We start from the raw sequence: 21,842 nt of genomic DNA, 5'->3' as shown, positions 1-21,842 counted from the left end.
TAGCCGTCAGGGCCTGGACTTTTATTTTTGGGGAGGTTTTTAATGGTTTTTTCTATTTCTTCTCTACTGATAGGTCTGTTTAGGCTTTCTGCTTCTTCTTGACTCAGTCTAGGAAGGTTGTATTTTTCTAGGAATTTATCCATTTCTTCTAGGTTGTTGAATTTAGTGGCATAAAGTTTTTCATAGTATTCTACAATAATTCTTTGTATATCTACGGTGTCCGTGGTGATTTCTCCTCTTTCATTTTGGATTTTGTTTATATGAGTTCTTTCTCTTTTTTCCTTGGTAAGTCTTGCCAAGGGTTTGTCAATTTTGTTGATCTTTTCAAAGAACCAGCTCCTTGTTCTATTAATTTTTTCTATAGTTTTTCTGTTCTCTAATTCATTTATTTCTGCTCTGATTTTTATTATCTCCTTTCTTCGGCTGGTTTTGGGTTGTCTTTGTTCTTCTTTTTCTAGTTCCTTAAGGTGGGAAGTTAAGTGGTTCACTTGGGCTCTCTCTTGTTTGTTCATATATGCCTGAAGCGATATGAACTTCCCTCTTATCACTGCTTTTGCTGCATCCCATAGATTCTGATATGTCGTATTGTCATTTTCATTAGTCTGTATATATCTTTTGATCTCTGCACTTATTTCTTCTTTGACCCATTCATTTTTTAAAAGTATGTTGTTTAGTTTCCACATTTTTGTGGGATTTTTTTCCTCTTTTTTGCAGTTGAATTCTAGTTTCAAGGCTTTATGATCAGAAAATATGCTTGGTACAACTTCAATTTTTCTGAATTTGCTGATATTGTTTTTGTGGCCCAACATATGGTCAATTCTTGAGAATGATCCATGTACACTGGAGAAAAATGTATACTCAGTCACTTTGGGATGAAATGTCCTGTAGATGTCTATCATATCCAGGTGCTCTAGTGTTTTGTTTAAGGCCACTATGTCTTTGTTGATTCTCTGTTTGGATGACCGATCTAGAGCCGTCAGCGGTGTATTGAGGTCTCCAAGTATGATTGTATTTTTGTCAGTTTTTGTTTTAAGATCAATAAGTAGCTGTCTTATATATTTTGGTGCTCCTTGGTTTGGTGCATATATATTAAGAATTGTTATGTCTTCTTGATTCAGTGTCCCCTTAGCCATTATGAAATGGCCATTTTTGTCTCTAAGTACTTTTCCTGTCTTGTAGTCAGCATTATCCGATATGAGTATTGCTACACCTGCTTTTTTTTGGATGTTATTTGCTTGGAGTATTGTTTTCCAGCCTTTCACTTTGAATTTGTTTTTATCCTTGTTACTTAGATGAGTTTCCTGTAGGCAGCATATAGTTGGATTTTCTTTTTTAATCCATTCTTCTACTCTGTGCCTTTTTATTGGTGAGTTTAATCCATTTACATTTAGTGTAATTATTGATACTTGTGAGTTCCCTATTGCCATTTTATATCTTGCTTTCTGTTAGTTTTGTGTCTTGTTTGATCCTTCTCTTTCGTTTTTCTATCTTTTGTTTTTATTTGGTTGTATTCCATACATCTTTCCTCTGTTGCTATCTTTTTTATCTCATGTGCTTCTGTGGTGGTTTTTTCAATGGTGGTTACCTTTGAGTAATGAAAAGGGTCCCTACCCTGTTCATTGTAGCAAACTATTTTGTGAGTACTTTTGCACTCCATCGTCCTTTGCTACTGTTAATCTCCATCTTCTCCCCCTCTTTCTTTTTGTTGTTGTCACAGTTTAAATTTGGTTTTATTGTGTTCTTCTTGGAGCTTTTACTTGTGGCTCTGTTTTTTTTTTGTTCTTTGTATCTGATTGGAGAACCCCCTTTAGTAATTCCTGGAGTGGGGGTTTTCTGATGATAAATTCCCTCATCTTTTCTGTATCTGTGAATGTTTTTATTTCTCCTTCGTATTTGAAGGATAGCTTTGATGGGTATAGTATTCGTGGCTGAAAGTTCCTCTCTTTCAGGACTTTAAATATTGGGGTCCACTCTCTTCTGGGTTGTAGAGTTTCTGCTGAGAAATCTGATGATAATCTAATGGGCCTTCCTTTATATGTTGTATTCTTCTTTTCCCTGGCTGCCTTGAGAATTTTTTCTTTGCTGTTGGTTTGTGTCAATTTCATTATGATATGCCTTGGAGTAGGTTTGTTGGGGTTAAGAAAACTTGGAGTTCTGTTTGCTTCTTGAACTTGAGGCTTTAGTTCTTTCCACAGGCTTGGGAAGTTCTCATCAATTATTTGTTTAAGTATGTTCTCCATTCCATTTTCTCTCTCTTCTCCCTCTGATATACCTATTATTCTTATGTTATTCTTTTTGATGGAGTCAGATAATTCTTGTAGGGCTATCTCATTTTTTTTAATTTTTGAGTCTCTTTCTTCTTCTCTCTGTTGTGCCTCAAGTTGCTTGTCTTCTATTTCACTAATCCTCTCTTCTATCTGACCTGTTCTATTAGCTAAGCTTGTTACTTCGTTTTTCAGCTCGTGAATTGAGTTTTTCATCTCTGTTTGATTTGTTTTTATAGTTTCAATTTCCTTGGACATATATTCTTTGTGTTCATGGAGTTGTTTTCTGAGCTCCCTATATTGCCTTTCTGTGTTTTCTTGTATATCTCGGAGGATTTTTAGGATTTCTATCTTGAATTCTCTGTCATTTAGCTCCAAGGTTTCCAATATATTAAATTTTTTCTCCATAGATTTTTCCTCATCTAGCTGTGTTACCTCTCTTTCTTTTGTATCCATGATATTCGATTTTCTCTTCCTTAATGGCATCTGAGGGTGGTTTTGTTGATAGTATTAATGAGATTTAATAAAGAATAAAAAGTTAAAAAAAATAAAAAAATAACAAATCGAAAAGAGTTGTTTTTTTTAAAAAAAATTAATAATGAAATAAAGAAAAATAAAATAAAATAAAAATTTTTTAAAAAAGGAAATTATTCCCCCCCTCTTTTTTTCCTCTCCTCTCCTCTCCCCTCTTTCTTGAGAAAATCTTGTGGTGGACTGTGAGTTATAACAAACAATGCCTGTGATGGAGGGCCTGAATTGGGGAAAAGTAATAAAGGGGCAAAAAAGAGAGAAAGAAAAAAAAAAAAAAAAAAAAAAAAAAGAAAAAAAAAAAAAAAGAGCGTATGGACCCACAAAAAGCAAATAAGGAAAAAATTTGGGTCAAGAATAAAATGATTTGCTTTTAGGTGTTGGTTTTCTAAGAGTTATGATGAGAGGAATAAGAGGAAAATGGAAAAATGGGGGGACAAATTAAAAACTTACTATTGTATTTAGTGGAACAAGAACTAGATAATATGGAGAGCCAGGGATGGGAGCACTGCTAGTGAGTTAAAAAGGTGAAGTAAAAACCCCCCAAAATGCCACAAACATAGGTTTGAGTCCCAGATAAGATAATTTGTTTGTTATTGAGGTTTGAATGAGAGGAGATGTAAAGGAGAAAGGAAGAAACTAATATAGAGGGAGAAAAGAAAGAGAGAGAGAGAAAAAAAGAGGGAACCACTAAAAGAAGAAAAAAGAAAGGAGAGAGAGAGAGAGAGTTAAGGGTTTTGGAGTGCAACCCTCATAGAGAGAAAGGAAGAGAAGAGAAATGATAATGGGAGATGTAACACTTATGGGTAGTGTAGTTCAGGGAGAGGAGAGAGTAAGACCGGTAGAGAGTTAATCGGCCAAATTGGAGGAGGAAAAAAAAGTCTCAAGAATGAAGATAATAGAAACAAACGAACAAATATAATAAAATGGGATAGGTTATAAAGTCTGCAGATTATTCTTGATTTTGAGAGGTTATCTTCTTGCTTTTTCTTTTCTCTCCCTCTTCCTGGTCGGTGACTCTGTACCCCGGGTTCTGCCCCTTTGGCACGCTCAGGTAGAGGTTTGCAGTTGATAAGTCTCTATGGCAATGTCATGTATTGTGCTTTATTCTCGTTGGGAGTCGAGGCTCATTAGCATTTATAGGCTCCAACAGTGAGAGAGTCCGTGTTCCTGGAGCCTTTCTCCTAGTCTTTCCTTCCTCAATTAGTAGCCTGATAGTCCAGGTATGGGGTTGCTGCTGCCTCTGCCTTTGGGTGTATTGCGAAGAATCTGGAAGCTCCAAGTATAGGTTTTTCTGTTTCTGGTTGAAGATCTTGTTGAGTTTTGGGGGAGATTTATCGGTATCGCTTCCTACTCCGCCATTACTCTGACGTCATCTCCTTCATAGTTTTTTTTTATAGTCCGGCCCTCCAACGGTCTGAGGGACAGTGAACTGGCCTACTGTGTAAAAAGTTTGGGGACCCCTGCTCTAATTCATCTCCACGTTCTCCAACAGAACAGGAAATCTCCCTACAGTCTAGCACATCACTCTCTCAGTGACCCTGCTGGAAGCATACTTAGGGCCCTCTATTTTCCTAGCATCGCCCGCATAACTGTTGTCCTAGGACCTCCCTTTTCCAACATCCTGGGGACTCTCTCTGCCCCTAATTATTCCATCCCCAATTTGATGGATATCATGCCTTCCCTTCTTCAAGTAACTGAGAAAAGGTGCATGGGTGAGGACAGAGGGAACAGCCTGTCTATTATGAAATGGGTGTACATTTTACTTAATCCTGCTATTTTCAATGTGGGAATCTCACTACTGGCTTCAACTGAGCCTTGGTTTGCTAAATCAAAAGTCTCTGAGTTAACCTACACAGAGCAGAGTTGCAGAAGATGTGGGGATATAGAAAACAGGGGAGGTCCTCTGGAAGGCCCAGTCACTGATTTTAGAAGCTTTAAAGCAGTGGTCCCCAACCCCTGGGCCGTGGACCGGTACCGGTCTGTGGGCCATTTGTTACCGGTCCGCAGAGAAAGAATAAATAACTTACATTATTTCCGTTTTATTTATATTTAAGTCTGAATGATGTTTTATTTTTGAAAAATGACCAGATTCCCTCTGTTACATCCGTCTAAGACTCACTCTTGACGCTTGTCTCGGTCACGTGATACATTTATCCGTCCCACCCTAAAGGCCGGTCCGTGAAAATATTTTCTGACATTAAACTGGTCCGTGGCCCAAAAAAGGTTGGGGACCACTGCTTTAAAGGGAATCTTCCAGTTTTGACCCACTGCCCTCAGAGACAGCCAGCACCTCCAATTCCTGGGTCTTTCCTGTCTTCTGGGGAAAATGGCTCCTTCCTCCCTTGGCTTCGAGGTCTGCAGACACTTGGGCTGCAGCTTCCTCTGCTGTGCTAAATTAGCTAACAAATCTATGTGCTTCCCATCTTTCAACTTTGTTGACATCTTGAGGACAGCCTATCTTGTCCTCTGTGCCTGAGAATATCTATGAGTTCTACTGAGATAAAAGCATACGGTTACATTAAACTTAGAGAGTTATGCTTTTGCAGTATATAAATACCACTTAACCGTGGTCTCAGAGATCACAGCAGGGGCTGATGAGGCATACAAAAAACCCTGAAAGCACTGCCCAGTCATAACACATGTGTTCTGGAGAGCCTTTCCATTTTACCTGTTTTTTAGAAAGTGTTTTGAGGAAGAGAAATGTTATAAACCAGCATGCTGCCGGAGCTTTCTCATCCCTCTGACAGTCAAAGGCTTTTTCTTTTCACGTACTTTTCTGTATCTGGTTGCTTATTAGATCTAGTTAGTTAGCCAAGACCCCCAACCCTTCCAGTTTACTTCTGCTGGATTAGAAGAGAACGCTAATAAAAAGCTGGATAGAAATTAATTCCCCTCTCATGAGCTGCGGGGGATCCAGGGTCTAGAGCAGGTCCCGATGCTCGCCGTAAACAACTCAGCATGCCCCAGAGGGCTTCTCAGCTGTAGAGTGAAAGCAGACCCCACTGAATTGCCTCTTGGTTCAAAAGGAGATGACTGTGTCTGGGATGGATTCATAATCTCATTTGATTTGCAGGCATACCTTGGAGACATTACAGGTGTGGTTCTAGACCCCTCCAATAAAGCCAGCTGTGATCTTTTTGCTGGTGGAGGGTCTTGTCTTCAATTTCTAAAAAAGTCAACAGCTGTGAAGTACAATAAAGCGAAGCGCAGTAAAACGAGGTGTGCTTGTAGTGGAATCCTCAGGTTTGAGTCTGGCGGCAACCAGACTACCGATGTCTCTAGCTGCCTTGGATACTGTCTCACATGCTAACTTCTAACTGCAGGCTACACCAGCATCACATCAGGAGATGAGTCAGGCTATAAAGAGAGGACCTCAGCCAGTACTTTCGTCAAAATTTTGACCTGAAGTATATTCCAAGTAATCTACCTAGAAAAACACATTTCACTGAAATCAGATAATCTGCGTAATACAAACAAGACACTAAATGTTGTACCATCAAATGTGGTAGACTGGATTTTAAACATGTAATGAAAAGTAATCTACTTAAAGAACAAGATAATGCTCAAAAATTCTTATGTGAAATCAAAGATAAAAGAGTAACTCCCATGACAAATACTGAGGAGCCACTCTGCCCAGCTGTTCATGGTTTTCACATCACTATGGATGAGTAAATTAAAAAGAAAATTCTCCAAAAATTTCCTATTAGTTCCTAAACCGAATGTAATCCCTGAACTAAACCAGGCAAGCAGGCATGATCTAATAACAGATTGCAATAAAGGAAAAGTATCATTCTGGAAAATGCGGGACATTTGGTCACCGTGTGTATTTCCACACAGTAGCTGCTGATGGTTAGCTTCAGGCGAGCATGATAGGCTGCTAACCTCCAAGCATCTGCAACAACAACAAAGACCCAAGTATTTTTTTCTCCCTTACCTGCCAACACAACAATATTTCACACATTTTTCTTCTTCCCTTTCCTTGCTTCCGCCAAGGGTATTATGCTAGCTTGCCAGGAATGACAGCGTGGACCAGAGCTTTCTTTACAATGTTCAAATACTGTGTGGGAGCTCAGAAACACCTGCTTCAGGGCACCATCACCGGAGGAATGTCTTCAAATAGAAAGGCGTGAGTGTAGCAGAGCAAAACTTCAGCGTTGACACTGGGAGTTACTTCAGAGACACTCAAGCCAAACACACACCACCGGCACTTTAACCAAGTACAAACGGGTAAATAGTGTGACAGTGAAGATCTGCTTTTAATTACAGTCAGGAGTCAACAGTGTCATCTCACCAGAGTATAGTTTGTTCAGCGTTGTGCCATATTTCCCCATGTATAAGATGGACTCTTTTTCAAAAAATTTGGGGTCTAAAAACTGGATGCATCTTATACAGTGGTTGTGGCATTTCAAATGCCATAGATGGAACTGAGGATGAGGCAATATACGAAGACAGTGATTTATCATCAGACACAGATGAGGACAAGCTAATGGATGGGGGTTTTGATGGTGATGAGAAGTTGTATGAATTTTATGATGAATAAAACTTGAGTTCAATAACTTTATGTAATACATTTTTTTTTCAAATTTCGGACCCCCAAATTAAGGTGCATCTTATACATGGGAGCGTCTTATACATGGGGAAATATGGTAAATAATTATGGGCATATCCTTTTTAAAAAGGTATTAATTTACAAAAAAGTATTGGCAGGATCTGAAAAATTCAGAAAGAAGCTGGGGTGGGAGCAGGGGGGCATGTAGAGGTTGGAGGAGAATCCAAAAAACCAAACCCAACAACAAAAAACATTATCATTTTGTTAGCTTCATAATTTAAAAATAAAAACGAAAGTACTGAAAAACCAAAGGCACTCTATTTTGGGGCAAGGTTGACTCAAGTCTTAAGAGGATTAAATAGCTACTGATAATGATGAAGTCTGTAGAGCTACCGTCCAGAAGGGACCAGAGGCATCTTCTTAAGGTAACCTCCTTGGGGTAAAGATTATATTAAAACATCAAAATGTGTTAGTCTGGTAGAGTCACACCTGAGGGAAAAGCATAACTCTGATAAAATAACAGCAGAGATTTTTAACCTGGACATTACCGGAGGGTCTGTGGGAGGAGCTCCGGTTTATGGGAGGAGTTCTCATACTCTAAGTCACTGTGAGAAGCCTACACAAAGAACCCTATTTACAGAGCTTTATGGTTGTTAAGAGTCCCTCCTGTTAAACCTCCTCCATCTTTGCCAGGTGCAGTGTGTGCACGTGCTTCACCACGTCTGTATGCACTGGGCTGTGTTCTTTCCTATATGATCCTATATGTGATGGATACCTGGTCGATTCTGCTTTTCTAGTTGACAACTTCTTAGAACACAAGAAGTAACTCCAGTGGCAGGATAGAAGGATCAATAAAAGAAAAACAGAGTTCTGGAGATAAAATTGTTTTTATTTTTGCATTGCTAGATTTACTTTGTGAAAGACCACTCCTCTGCTTCTCTCACGTGCCAGGGTTACAACGAGTACCGAGACATGCTCTTGATAGTCTGACCCCAATAGTTTAAATCTATTGTCCTTCTGAAAGGATGCAGCTAACAGGTGAATTTATGAGGTTAATAGATGTTCTACTTCAATTTAAGAAAAAAAATATGTTATATGTAATATATATATATATATATATATATATATATATATATATATATATATATATATAATGCCATTTGCAGGAATTTTTTCCCCATTAGACTAAGGATTTCCTCTATAGTATATGAAAATACACATTTTTGAATAGGCAGATATAAATGACCCATTTGACCAGAATCTCCTTCCCAGGCTCTAGATTTAGTCTAAAGAACAAAGGAATTGAGTAAGGAAAGACAACAATCTGCAAACCTCCCATATAAAACTTCATGTTGCCAAAGGGCAATGTATTGATTTCTTCAAGGTTCCTTTGCATATAGACTTGATTTACAGGGAGACAAAGGATTACTATTTACCTAACAATGCTAAAGGAATAATAAGCAACGCCTATGCAGGATGAAGAGCATGGAGTTGATGGTGCCTTTCAACACTACTGCAACAGGTTTGGCAAAGCAATGTATTAGGCACTCCCATTCTCCTTTAACACGTTATGGTTAACATCCCCCAGCACAGAAGGAGGTTTATGCAAAATACATATAACATTCACCTTCCCTGAGTCTAGCTCAGTCTTTAGGTTCCTTTTATAGAGGAAATAACTCCCACCAACCCCCACAAGATTTCTAAAATTAACACTGCTCGGAACAAAGATACCATTTTGTCAACCCCTGCATTTTATGGATGAATCTCAAGGAGAAGTGACTCGTTTAGGCTCTCATTGCCAATCAGCGAGCAAACCCAGGCTGGACCACCAGGGTGTGGCATCGGGGCACAGGGAGCGAATGGCCCAGGTTTTCATCTTGCACCACCCAAAGGAATACCAGGTGTTTCACTCTGAAATTTCACTGCTGGGAAAATCGATTTCTTTGAGTAATACCTTTAAATAGTTCATTTGAATCCAGATGATAATCAATTAGAAAATTCTTGGTGTTATCTCTAGTCTCATACTGTTCCTAAAAAAATGCCTCCAGGATTCAACCATGCATGTTACGTCCACCCACAACAATATAGAGAAATAAAAGCATCGAGATCTCCCCAATCTATAACGTGTAATGCAGTTTGGCAAGAGACAGGAAAGGAAAAAGGGATATTATCAACATGAACTTTTACAGATTTATGTTTTAAACCTAGAATTAGTTGACTTACTCAAATTAAAAATTAAGCCACACCGAAATAATTTATATTTGAGGAATACTTAGATCTGGAGGAGAAATGAGGGAATGTTTGGCAGATCACCATCTTAATACTGCACACACAGAATTCCAGAGTATTTGCCTTTTAAGAAATTGATTACAAAATGTTACGTCTGTCAGAGGTAGAGCAACCAGCTGGCTCTGACAGCAGGAAGGTCTGCACTGCCCCCTCCTGGTCAGGAGCCTCACTGATAACTCTCCCAATATCAGACCCTTAACTGATAAATAACTTAGATCAAAGTCAGACATGATTAATACATTTTAATAATGAATGTGTTCTCTACCAAACATATAAATATTCTAAAGCATCTTGACATTTACGTCCTGCCCATCTTATCTGCTTCAGAGTTTGATGTAAACATGTTTATGTAGAAAAGAACAAAGTCACATTCTATTCAGAGCTCTAAAGAGTAGGATTTAAAAAACCTTAAGTAATCCTAAAATAAAATAAAAAATACTTTAAGGAAAAAAAGAAAAGGCCACACAAAGGATGGAGTTGGAAAGAAAATAACATATAGACTGTGTTTCAGTAGTTTAATACTCAATATTAACCACAAAGAATTAAAAAATCAAATTTCCTGAATTTAAAACAAGAATAAAGAAAGCCTTTAAGACATTTTGCTGAACTCAGAGGCAAGAGATCCAGTCCTTGCAGAAGTCCTTTAACGCTTGCTTTAAATAAAGAACAAAAAATGAACAAGCCAGATAAAAAGTGAGGACTGCGACAAATCAATATTTAAATAAGTCATCAGTTTTTAATAAACAATCAAACAGAAGTTAGAAATGTGAAAAATGACATCTTTCAAGGAATATAAAGCATGCTCTAACTCCAACTCTCTGACAAGGGGCAACAATTATTACGCCTATTCTAGAAAGAACCAGAGTGTCGAAGAGACAGAAATTAAACCCCAAGATCACATCAGAAACTAATGGTACCTTCTCCTTTCTTGAAGGGGGTGGAGAGATGTGAGTGGTAATTTCTTTTTATCATTAGATTAGACATTTTGCATACTGAATAAAGCATCAGATAATCAAAAAGTGTTATTTACATGATTAGCAGGAGGAAATAAATACAATTTAACTGCTAAAAAAGTACTACTCTATGTAAGTAAGGTGAATGAGGACTCTGGTTATTAACCTCTGGAGTAAAATGTATACACTGTAGGCAGGAATATGTATTAACATGGACTTATACACATTTATAAATTAACTCAATTCATTACACTCAGGGTATGAGTGTTATTCAGGTTACCTCATTTAGGGAACAGAAATGGCTAGTGAAAGACTGGTTCAATTTATCCAATTTCCTAGTCTAATGATTTTTAATTAGCTACTTCTGATGTTCAATTTTAAGCCTGCATAATCCTATAATATCTCTTATGAGATATTGGGAACTTGGATACATTCTACAACACATTCCAGAACTTAGAGATTACATATGCCTCTAAAATATAATTTTAAAAAATTGACTACAATCTCCAAAGTACCATGTGATGACCTATTAACTACAATTCTGCCAGGTGTCTTTTATATTGTTCACTCCTTGTGATGTTTGCAATATGCCCAAAAAAGGCTTGGCAGTCTCTTGCATAGATGCATATCAGAAAAGAACCTGTTCTGAGTAACGGAGAAGACAGTCAGGATGCTTCATTTCACCTCTGCTAAATTCCAACATTAAAGTACACAATCACAATTCTAGGTGAATAAAATTATATCACACGTAGGGACTGGTGATAGTTGATAATAGTCTGTTAACTCCCCAAAGCCTCTGGCTGTACACTGTGGGTATAAACCACACACAAAAAAATTTAAAGATGCTTCTTAGCACTCTTAATAAAAGTCAATGTTAGAGGCATGTTGAGAATCACATGCCTACCTACATTTGGTTATTTAACACTATAATAAGGCATCCAGGTCTATCTCAGCAGGAGACAACAGTCATCACACCATAGGAGGTCTCATAACAGTTTCAGTGGAAACCAATATATATCCCCATGCAGGTCACATTAACGGAACTGTGAAGACACGTTTCCCCTAAAGCTACAGTTTTAAAAAAATACTAAGGAGGAAAGAGCTACAGCTGAAGACATTCCAGCCAAACAATTTGCCAATGATTGATGGGGTGAGATCCCACTGTGTCATAGTCTGAGGGGGTGGACAGGAAGCCAGCATGCTTCTTTAAGTCACACTAAGGCATTTTGCCCCCTTCTGCCCCACCCCCGCCATATCTTGAGGGGAGCCTAATATCACCAAAGTCTTTTAATAATGTAAATGTCACAGAAGGGGACTGGGAGCCTAAAAGCCTTATGTCACTCTCAGTGGGTCTGCATATATAACCCATGAGAAGACCGAAACGATACTGAGCTCCACCTCCTGATGCTTTTTCTGTATATTATCAAACCTCTGAATCTCCATCATAATCATCCACATCTCCAGCTGCAGAGTTCTGGGATCCTATGATTCTATTATTCCATTTTTAAACCTGTGGAGTGGGAGTGTTTCTGAGTACCCTGCTCACACAGATGGTGGTGGGAAGAATCTCAAGAATATGTTGCATGTAGTAAATGCCCACTTCACTACGTAATCACTCCCTTCACATATCATATGAACAGGGACTATATTATCCTACAGAGAGTCTCAAAAAAACCCCAAACCACAAGTAATTAACAGCAGCACAGCCCCAGCACACATACATGGAAGGAACATGAAATAAGAAATTCTCCCCAATTACATACACCTGAGGTTGAGGGCTCTGAACAAGACAAGAATGTATGTAACAGGACCGGGTCCCCACTGTTGATCAGCTCCACATACTGAGGGGAGAGCAGGAAAGGGAAAGCAAGAGGAACTAACTGAATGATGAAAATCACAGACCATGTCTCTGTATTCCCGATGTTCTAAAAATACACTGTACTGACAAATCGTCTGTCAAGACAACCTTTCTGAGTCTAAAAGCAAGATCAATGTGCCAACCAACACTTCACTTTCCCACAGTCGTCTCATTCTGAGCATCGCTTCATCCTTGTCTTCCACAAACTGGCTCTTTACGAAACTGACCCAGGCAACAGCAACCTTTATATCAGGAGTTCAGATACCAGCCCTTGCACCTAATCTCACCTTGATTATCTTAGAGCCATTTTATACACCTTACTTTCTCAGACTGAGCATCAGATCCTGGCAAAGACTGTACTGAATTTTGTTATCCGAACATACAATTGTCAATATGGTTTAACACGGTATTTCTTTACCTTGGTCTCCTTAGCAGAAAACTCTGATGAGTTGGAAATTTTCATAGACTTTGACCGGTGGGACTGCCGCCGGATAGAATCCTCCCGGGAGTATTTCACGGACCCTGAGGTCCTCACCCGCACCTTGCTGGCGCTCTGAACACTATTCACGCCAATCATTTCAGAGGCTGACTGGGGAAGGGGTTTGGAGAAATAAAAAAGGCACTTTCCAAACGCTGCGAGGCTCGGAGGCTGGAGGAGCTCTCTCAGGGCTGTGCCGGAGCAGCTCGGGGCGCCGTGTTCCGCGTTAGCTTGAACACCAGGCTGCCTCCCCCAGCGGCTTCAACTACCCTGTTTGCAGCCAGTCTGATTGTTCCAGGCACAGCTCACGTCACTGGCTGCGAAGAGGAAAAAAAATGCAATCCCACCCCTGCTACTCGGCTCTCTTTTACACACACACACACACACACACACACACACACACCCGTATTCACACATTGGAACAAATGGCAATTGGCCAGGCAAGCAATGCATTAACATTCCAAATAGCAACACTATTTCTCTGGTGATGTTTTGCAGTACTCATTAACATCAACAACAAAATAGAGACTCCAAGATACCACAAATAAAAGTCTCCAGTAATCTGTTAGACACTATGTGGGGTGGGACCAGTGATAAATTTTCAAAAGGGAAAAAAAAAAAATACAGAGAGACATCAAAAGGTTCAATCAATTACAGGCTAGTAAATGAATGGTAGCCACAAAGGCACTTCAATGATCATTCATTTTCCTCTTTCCTGTTCCAGGCTGTACATTGTTTAATAGTAATTCAAACTGTATCGCTTTCTAAAGAACAAAATGTTTCTTACCGCCTTAGACGACTACAGCCAGATATTTAAACAGGAATTATATCAGCTTATGTGAGAAATCAAGAATAAAAATGTTATGCTGCCTCCCTGACATACTGAAAAGTTAAAAGGAAAATTGGTTGGTTAGCACATGTTAACTTTAAATATGGCTTAGAGTAAGACCAGTAAAGACAATGACAATCAATGAGGAGCAAAGAGCTTTTCCAAGAGCTACACGCTTAGTACACAAGAACGTATGTAACCTGAGTCAGAGCTACAAATGGGAGATTATTAGAAGCCCAGATAATTTCAGTTCCTGACACATGAGGTTAGCATAATAAGCAGGACTGCATGCCTCATTTATCTAATATTCCAAGGGGAGAGATAAGCCTCCAGATAAAGGAGGATAAAGGAGTGGTTATATAAATAACAAAGTAGTTTGTAAAATGCTGGTCTGGGAAAAGCATCCCTATCCTACTCTTCAAATCTGAACTCTTGGATGGCTCAGGATTACAGGTTTTGTATAGCACACGGCAAAGTACTGAGCACTGTTTCAGGCACCCAGGGTTGTTTCCTTCACGGTCAGGGAGCCCAGGCGAGGTGGTGTTTGGACAGGGCTTTGCTTCACCCTCACACCATGGGCTTGTTCCCAGCCTCCTCCACACTTCCCTCTCTGTCTCCCTGAAGCACTTGATGCTTCAGCTCTGCTCTAAGCAAAACAAAGGCATTCACTAATTTTGGCAGACTTTTGTCCAACATGTAATAGATTCTAGGTTTTGAAAGATCTTCCTCTTCTTTAAGAATGCATCAAGTTTAGAGTCTACATTATTTTAGCTATTTTGAGGTAAATTTTCCTCTCCTGACAGGTAATTGCAAGCAACTGAGTAACTGTCCTTTAAAGTAAACTTAAACAAATTTCTGTAGTGACTTAATACTTTGCAAAGCATGTAACAAAGACATAAAACATGGTGTAGTTATAACATTATGATAAAATTGATCATTTTGAATACATATGCATAATTCTAACTTAAGCGTACGATGATTCCATAGGCAAGCATCTTCATTTAACACAAACTTGAGGTAAAAAGGTAAAACCTGGGCCCTGGCCGGTTGGCTTGGTGGTGGAGCGTCGGCCTGGCATGTGGGAGTCCCGGGTTTGATTCCCAGTCGGGGCACACAGGAGAAGCGCCCATCTGCTTCTCCACTCCTCCTCCTCTCCTTCCTCTCTGTATCTCTCTTCCCCTCCCACAGCCAAGACTCTATTGGAGCAAAGTTGGCCCGGGTGCTAAGGATGGCTCTGTGACCTCTGCCTCAGGCGCTAGAATGGCTCTGATTGTGGCAGAGCAACGCCCAGATGGGCAGAGCATCGCCCCCTGGTGGGCATGCCGGGTGGATCCCGGTCGGGCGCATGTGGGAGTCTATCTGACTGCCTCCCCATTTCCAACTTCAGAAAAATACAAAAAAAAAAAAAAAAAAAAAGGTAAAACCTATGAAGCAACCAACAGCAGAGCCAAGATAAAAATGTAAAAAGGATTATGTAAAAGAGAGACCCTGCCTCCACATGGTTACAAATACAGAGCACTTGTTTAAAAGAAACATATCTTTTGGTTATTTGCCAGTCACCATAATGAGGAGTTAGACTATGGTAAACTTAATTCCCTTTTCCCCACCAAAAGCGTTACATAAAAGGAACAAAAACCACGTGCCAGCGTGTACAGAAATGGAATCTGATAAACAACTTGATTTCTGGGGAGTTTAGCAGAAGCATGCTATCTTTACCCAAATACAGCAGGTCCTCAAATAACATCGTTTCACTATAACATCGATGAGATGCCACAGGAATTTAACTCTTGTTTATGAGTTGAGTTTGCCTGGTAACACCATTCGGCGAGGGCTTACTGTAGCTTATCTTTACTCTAAGACTGACCAACTGGCCTTATGAACCCTGATAAGACATGACTAACAAAAACTCTCATCTGTCTAACCTTTTTACTTTACAGAAGCACCTTGTTATCTCGTTTTGCTCACATGAAAATTTTGTGAGGTGGGTGAGCCCGTGCGGCAATCCCCACTGTACAGAGCGGTCAGCTGGGCAGCCATGGTGGAGCGGCACGCAGGTTCTCCCTTGAAGCCACAGCACAAACCACACTGCTTCCCACAAATGAGGGCTATTTACATCGCCCTTGCCTTTTAAAACCAGAAATGGACCTTTCTGCCACTCAGGGAGAGAGAAGTCTACCTCTGCCCTCCCCTGCAGTCTCGGTTCCAACCAAATCCTACCCTGGACAGCGCGAAGGGCATGGCTGCAGGCCTCTAGCAGCCCCGGAATTCACAGCGGGTGATGCCTAAGCCATGTCTGGGTAGGTCGTCAAGCGGGATGCAGAGGCAAGGGCAGGACCCCAGCCCCCCCCCCCGGACCCTGGGCTGCTCTGGCTCCCCCTGCTGGCCTGCACGGAACCCCCACTCCTTTCCAATGACACCGCCTCCCTCAGGGAGGCCTGTCGCTTCACCCCAGGTTAATGCACGGGACTGTGGCTTCCACTAAATCCGCACGTGACCCAGGAGCGCGCCCCCTTTCGGAAGCTTCCCGAGTTACTCCCCATCTGCTGGCCACCCGCCTGGAACTCTGCTGCGCCTCCCTGGTCCTCCACAGAGCCGGCTTCTCATCACTCGCGGACCAGCGCACTGTCACCTTTCCTGTTGGACTTTCTCCCACCACCCATCCTCAGAGAGCCTGCGCCCTCCACCCAGACCTCCTCCATCGTTGCTGCTACCTCCTCGTCCTCACGGCCCCCTCACCGCCTGAGCTCACCTGCAACCCGAGCACAGAGCAGCATCCACAGGGAGCAGGGGCTCAAGGACTGTTTGTCGGATAAACACACTCCTTAAATACACCATGGGCTTTTCTTCCCTTCTCCATTGGATTTCATGTCCTCGAACTCTCTTTTTGAAACAGTGCAGCATACACAATGAACTTCTTCACAAATGGTGCAAGAGAGGATGCAGGGAAATTTCAGTTTTCTTTCCACAGCAGCTTCCCGTCCTCCGCCCAGAAACAAGCACCGCAGCCAGCTCTCCATGCACCCTTCCAGAGACAGTCCAGCCACGCTGAGTGTGCTTCTGCTCCTTAGGGGCTAGACATCAAAGCAGGATACACATCCATTTCTTGCCTTCCCTCCTTCCCATCAAGACCTTCCTCCATCAGCACACATAGCGCTACCTCGTGCTCCTCACCAGCTGCACACAGAACCCAGCGTGTGGATGTGGCCTGTTAGCGGGGTCAGGTTAGTGGATGCACAGTTTAGTCTTTGGCTACCAGAGTTAGGCTGCAGTGGATATGCCTGTAATACGTCACATCTTAAAGAACAGTTGGTTTTCCAATTGTTTTCTGAGCCAGTCTTTATTTTTCCTCCTCCTGCATGTATTTCTAATCGCCCACAGTCGTTATGTGATGTACATATGGGGTTCACATCTAGATTCAAGAGGAAAACAATCACTTCAAAGACATATTGGATGTCCCCGTCTGGCCCCATCCTGCTCTGAGAGGGCGTGACCGTTTTTAGATATCAGCCAGTTGGGGTGCAGAGAGCCTGCTTGCTATAAAATAAAGACAGGCCTCCCAGAGAGCAGCAGCTGTTTAAAAGTCCAAAAATAACTTTCCACAAAAACTTTAGCAGAAAATAAAGGTGACTTCCCTGTCAAAGTAAAAATTGTAGGAGAAATTTCATTATGCAAATGGATTAACTGAAAGGCATTACCTTCTGATGCTTCCTCTGACTGAGGACATTCTTCAGCACATAAACCCTAAACGGCCTCTAACAGTGTTCCAGTCAATGGAAAACTCTCTAACGCTCTTGACGCACAGAGTCTCAGAGAAACTGGGGGTGCCTACAAGGTACTACGTGCTGGGGACATGGACAACACCGACAGGATAAGGCCCCTTACTTCAGGCAGCTCACATTCAGTTGGCGGTTGACGGTAAGAAGACCAGGATATTCCATTGCCACACTTATAATAGTGAATGCCTGCAGGATATCAGTGAACTGAAGACCTGTAGACCCCAAATGAGAAAGACAGGAGAACATCCATGGTATTTAGGCAGATGCTTCTGTCTCAGAAACTGGCACAGAACCATTAAGCAGAGAAAGCTTCTGGAAATTAGAGAAAAGGCCAAGGTGGTAATGAATTCTAAATACCACTTGTCCAGAGGTACAATTAACACCACACACAGAAGGGCTAGGGGAGGAGAGGGAGGCAGCAGGCGGGGAGAGGAAACCAGCTTCAGTTTACTTTCAGAACAGAGTGGTGGATGTAATGTTCACTTAAAAGGGTCCCATGGGTCTCCCTTGGTGGCTTGGGTCACACGGGTTTATATGAAACAGAGGAAAGTGACGAATGCTCATCTGGAAGTCAGAGGCCAGGTGCTCAGTGAGGCGTTCTGGCAATGAGTGTCACATGGCCCAACAACGTCAAGAAGCTGATGCTACTGTCATAAAGCCACAAAGGAAGAACTTCTTTTCTAGACCGTTCATTTGGGGTTAATCTCATTGGTAGAGCTAGAAGTGCCCTTAGAAATGGTTGCCTTCTATCTCTTCATTACAGAGGAAGATTCCCTGAGATCCAGAAATATGACCTCATAACTGTCAGTGGCAGAACTGAGACTTGTGTCCAGGCTTCCTAATTTCCAAGAGAAGTTATTTTCCTCCTCTGTTCTTTGTTTCTTAAAGGCTAAACAGCCCATGGCCACGCATCTGTTCAGACTGCAGTAAGGCTTGGAATGGTTGCCTTGAAATGGAAAATCGAATATGAAGAGACTGACTCCAGAAATGAAATGGAGGCCAGCCACTCCTGTAATAGCTGCAGAAAGGAGACTGGAAAACTCAGCTCTGCCAATCACTTAGGAAGTAGTGTCATGGTCCAGAAAATTGTGTGACAGCTTCCTGACCCTGACATGGCAGGAGGAGGTATGCCTTCCATGCAGCAACATGATAACAAAAGCAGTTAACCTTTCAGAGAACAACGTCTACTGTCGTCACTGAGAGAACATAAAAACAACAAATGATTTTATATATTAAAAATAAATAGGTTAGATAAAAACACATTCCCTGCTTCATTTTCCTTGTTTTCCTCCCGACTTCCGCAGCTGACACTTTTGTAGTCTGGGTACTTGTTTGGAACCCCAGAAGATGGTGGCAGGCTAGATCACCTAGTGCTCACACCCCAGGACTGGGGTCTGATGCCCAGGCGGCCCAGCTGCAGGAGGCCTCCTGCAGACTCCCGGGGCTGGCATCTGTGTTCCGAGTCTGCGCTGGGTCCCTGTTGCCATGCGTCACTAATCTACCACTTGAGTCGCTTGGACACACCTCAAAGACTACTTTCCGAAACAGGACTCGGATCATTTCTCCCAGAATAGACACTGGATCTGCTCTCTGGTCTCTGTATCCTTTCATCTCAGCCTAATGGGCAACTTTCACAGCCCGTCCCCTTTGTCCACTGACCTTTTTGTAAAGGTCTGATAATGCTTCTTTTTATCCATCTCAGCTAGATACAAAACTGGAAAGTTTTCTCTAGCCATGGGGCTACGGATTTCCTTAGTTCATAAGTCATTATCTAGAATGCAAACTAAGTCTAATTTTAATGAACAAGCACTGTCTTCGTAATTGGCAGTTAGAAGCCCAAATCCTTGTGACATGTTTAACCTTTAATGACATATTACCTCACGCTAACGGCCCTCAATCTTGCTTGTATTATCCTATGCTTTCGTTCCATCTGTTCTTCAAACATACAAAGCAACAGGATGCAGAATAAATCTTTAAATAGAACCTTCTTACATTTAAAATTGAATAACATTCTTACGGAGGAAAAAAAAACACACACCCTGTAAGCGTGAAAACGTTCCAAACTTGAAAAAAGCATCATTTTTCTCTTATAAACCAAAGCCAGTCATGTAAGACATTTAGACAAAGGATATTCATTTATTAGATATGCTATTTAGAAATACAGAAAAATAAGAAGGAAGACTGCATCTCTGTGTGTTCATAAGACAATTCTTTATAGCTGGCAATGTCACATTCAGCTCTAAACAGAACCTTATCTTGAAGCTCATAGGCTTTCTGAAGGGACAGAAGAACCCATCATGTATACTGAGATAATAGAAATTCTCCTCTCTGTGCCACAAGAAGGTATACTACATTCTACCACAAAATACATACAAAATGCAAACACAGAAATCATATCAATTCAGAGGCTCCCAAGCTGCTCTTCCAGTGAGTAAACCTATAATTATAGACGGGGCAGTAAGTGCTGAGAATATAGGTTATTCCAGAAGCCCGCCCATGTAATCATCTCTTTGGAACAGTGAGGGTCAACTCAACAAACATTCCCTAAGTGCCTAACACATGCCAGGCACCGTGAAACGGGCACGACTGTCGCCCTGAAGGAGCTGCACACAAAAGACAAATCCACTAAGAAGCACTGCCGATCACAATACGTGACTCTACTTGCATTTTTTCCCAAATAAAAAAGATGGTTTGTACAGAGAGGCTGCCACATTTTGCTTCACTTTCACTTATCAGAAAGTCATCTAAAACCACAAAATGTCTATTTCTTTGCTTAGTTCACTTGCTAGTTTGGGTTCCTTCCTTATCCGTTTCCACCAGTCCTTACTCATTTCAAGTCATATCTAATTTCACCAAGAAATGGTCACCACTGGTGCTACATAACAGCAACTGTAAACTCTAGAGTCCAAATGACAAACACCTGTTCAATCCTATTCACCACGGTGACTTCCCTCCTTTACTCTGTTAGGCATGAGGAATAGAATAAACAAAACCAGACTGCTGCTCCCACTGAGTTTGCTTTGAGATAGACATCAATCAAATAACCATTATTGAGTAAATAACCAAATAATCCCACAGCAAATGTGCAACAGAAGCTCTACCCTGGCTGAGGGGAAGAATGAGATGCTCAGAGTCCCCAGCAGGTTCTGTCTGGGACTTAAGAAGCACAGGAAAGGGCCCTGGCCAGTTGGCTAAGTGGTAGAGTGTCAAGCTGATGTGCGGAAGTCCCAGGTTTGATTTCCAGTCAGGGCACACAGGAGAAGCTTCTCCACCGTCTGCTTCTCCACCACTTCCTTTCTCCCTTCTCTTTATCTCTATCTCTCTCTTCCCCTCCCACAGCCATGGCTTGGTTGAAGCAAGTTGGCCCTGGGTGCTGAGGATGGCTCCATGACCTCACCTCAGTCGCTAAAATACCTCAGTTGCCAAGCAACAGAGCAACAGCTCCAGATGGGCAAAGCATTCCCTGGTAGGGGCCTTGCTGGGAGGATCCCAGTTAGGGCACATGCAGGAGTCTGTCTCTGCTTCCCTGCTTCTCACTTAAGAAAAGAAGAAGCAGCAGCAGCACAGGAAGGCTTCCCTGAGGGAAAGAAGAAATGAGGCAGAGGTGGGACCTAGGATGAACAGGAAGGAGAGCGAACATTAATCTAAGCACTAGTAACACATCAGCAGTAGCAGTGGCTATATAGTTACAAGGAGCTGCAAAAACTACTAATTTGGAGACATTTTCTGTTTCCAAACTTATCTTCGGCTTTCATTCTCAAAAAGACAGTACCAAACTGCCCATACTACATGGATGTTATTTTATCTTCTCAATCATCAAGGTTCTCCAGAATTCCAATCAAAGAAACGCCTGAAGCAGAGAGGTAGGGACAAGTTAAATTCCTATAAAACCAAAGCGGTGCTCTGGGGCCTTCAGGTCGTACCCAGGGATACACGGTCCATTTGGGAGTTTCAGATGGTACCAGCCCACCCCTGAAAGGTTTAGAAAAATACTGGAGCAAATTCAGGAGTCTAGTTCACTGTGAAATAGGAAAAGGCTAGACCATACATATATCATAGCATATCAGATGATCAACTTTCCAAACTGAGCCAGACTTTTCAAAGTTTGCAGGATACGGGGCTGTTTCAAGCACATTTCTCTCAACCTGCTGCTTGTAGTGCTGCTACCCCTCAAATGAGTCCCGAACTACACCTGTAGGATTTCTATGGCACCAGAACAGCATTCAAACAAAACAATGGATTTCTATTTAACACTTTCTGCCTCATCCAAATCTCACTGGGGATAAGACCACACTGTGGGTTCTACAAGGCTGGC

At 41.5% G+C, this 21,842-nt stretch overlaps 1 protein-coding gene across 7 annotated transcripts in view; it reads right to left on the bottom strand.

Annotated features, from left to right (window-relative positions):
- The window catches only part of PSD3 (pleckstrin and Sec7 domain containing 3), a 619,599-nt gene that overhangs the window by 136,471 nt on the left and 461,286 nt on the right, over positions 1–21,842 (bottom strand). Inside the window, exon 1 of one of the 7 annotated variants that reach the window (XM_066234430.1) lies at positions 12,863–13,174. The exons of the other annotated variants lie outside the window; for them this stretch is intronic. Coding sequence (XP_066090527.1) covers positions 12,863–13,021 — 159 coding nt within the window. The 5' untranslated portion in view covers positions 13,022–13,174. Of the gene's footprint in view, positions 1–12,862; positions 13,175–21,842 lie in introns of those variants that run through there. 7 annotated transcript variants of the gene reach the window in all.

Source organism: Saccopteryx bilineata, chromosome 6 (assembly GCF_036850765.1).
Source record: "Saccopteryx bilineata isolate mSacBil1 chromosome 6, mSacBil1_pri_phased_curated, whole genome shotgun sequence".
Taxonomy (NCBI): domain Eukaryota; kingdom Metazoa; phylum Chordata; class Mammalia; order Chiroptera; family Emballonuridae; genus Saccopteryx; species Saccopteryx bilineata.
This window is presented reverse-complemented; position numbering and strand designations above follow the sequence as displayed.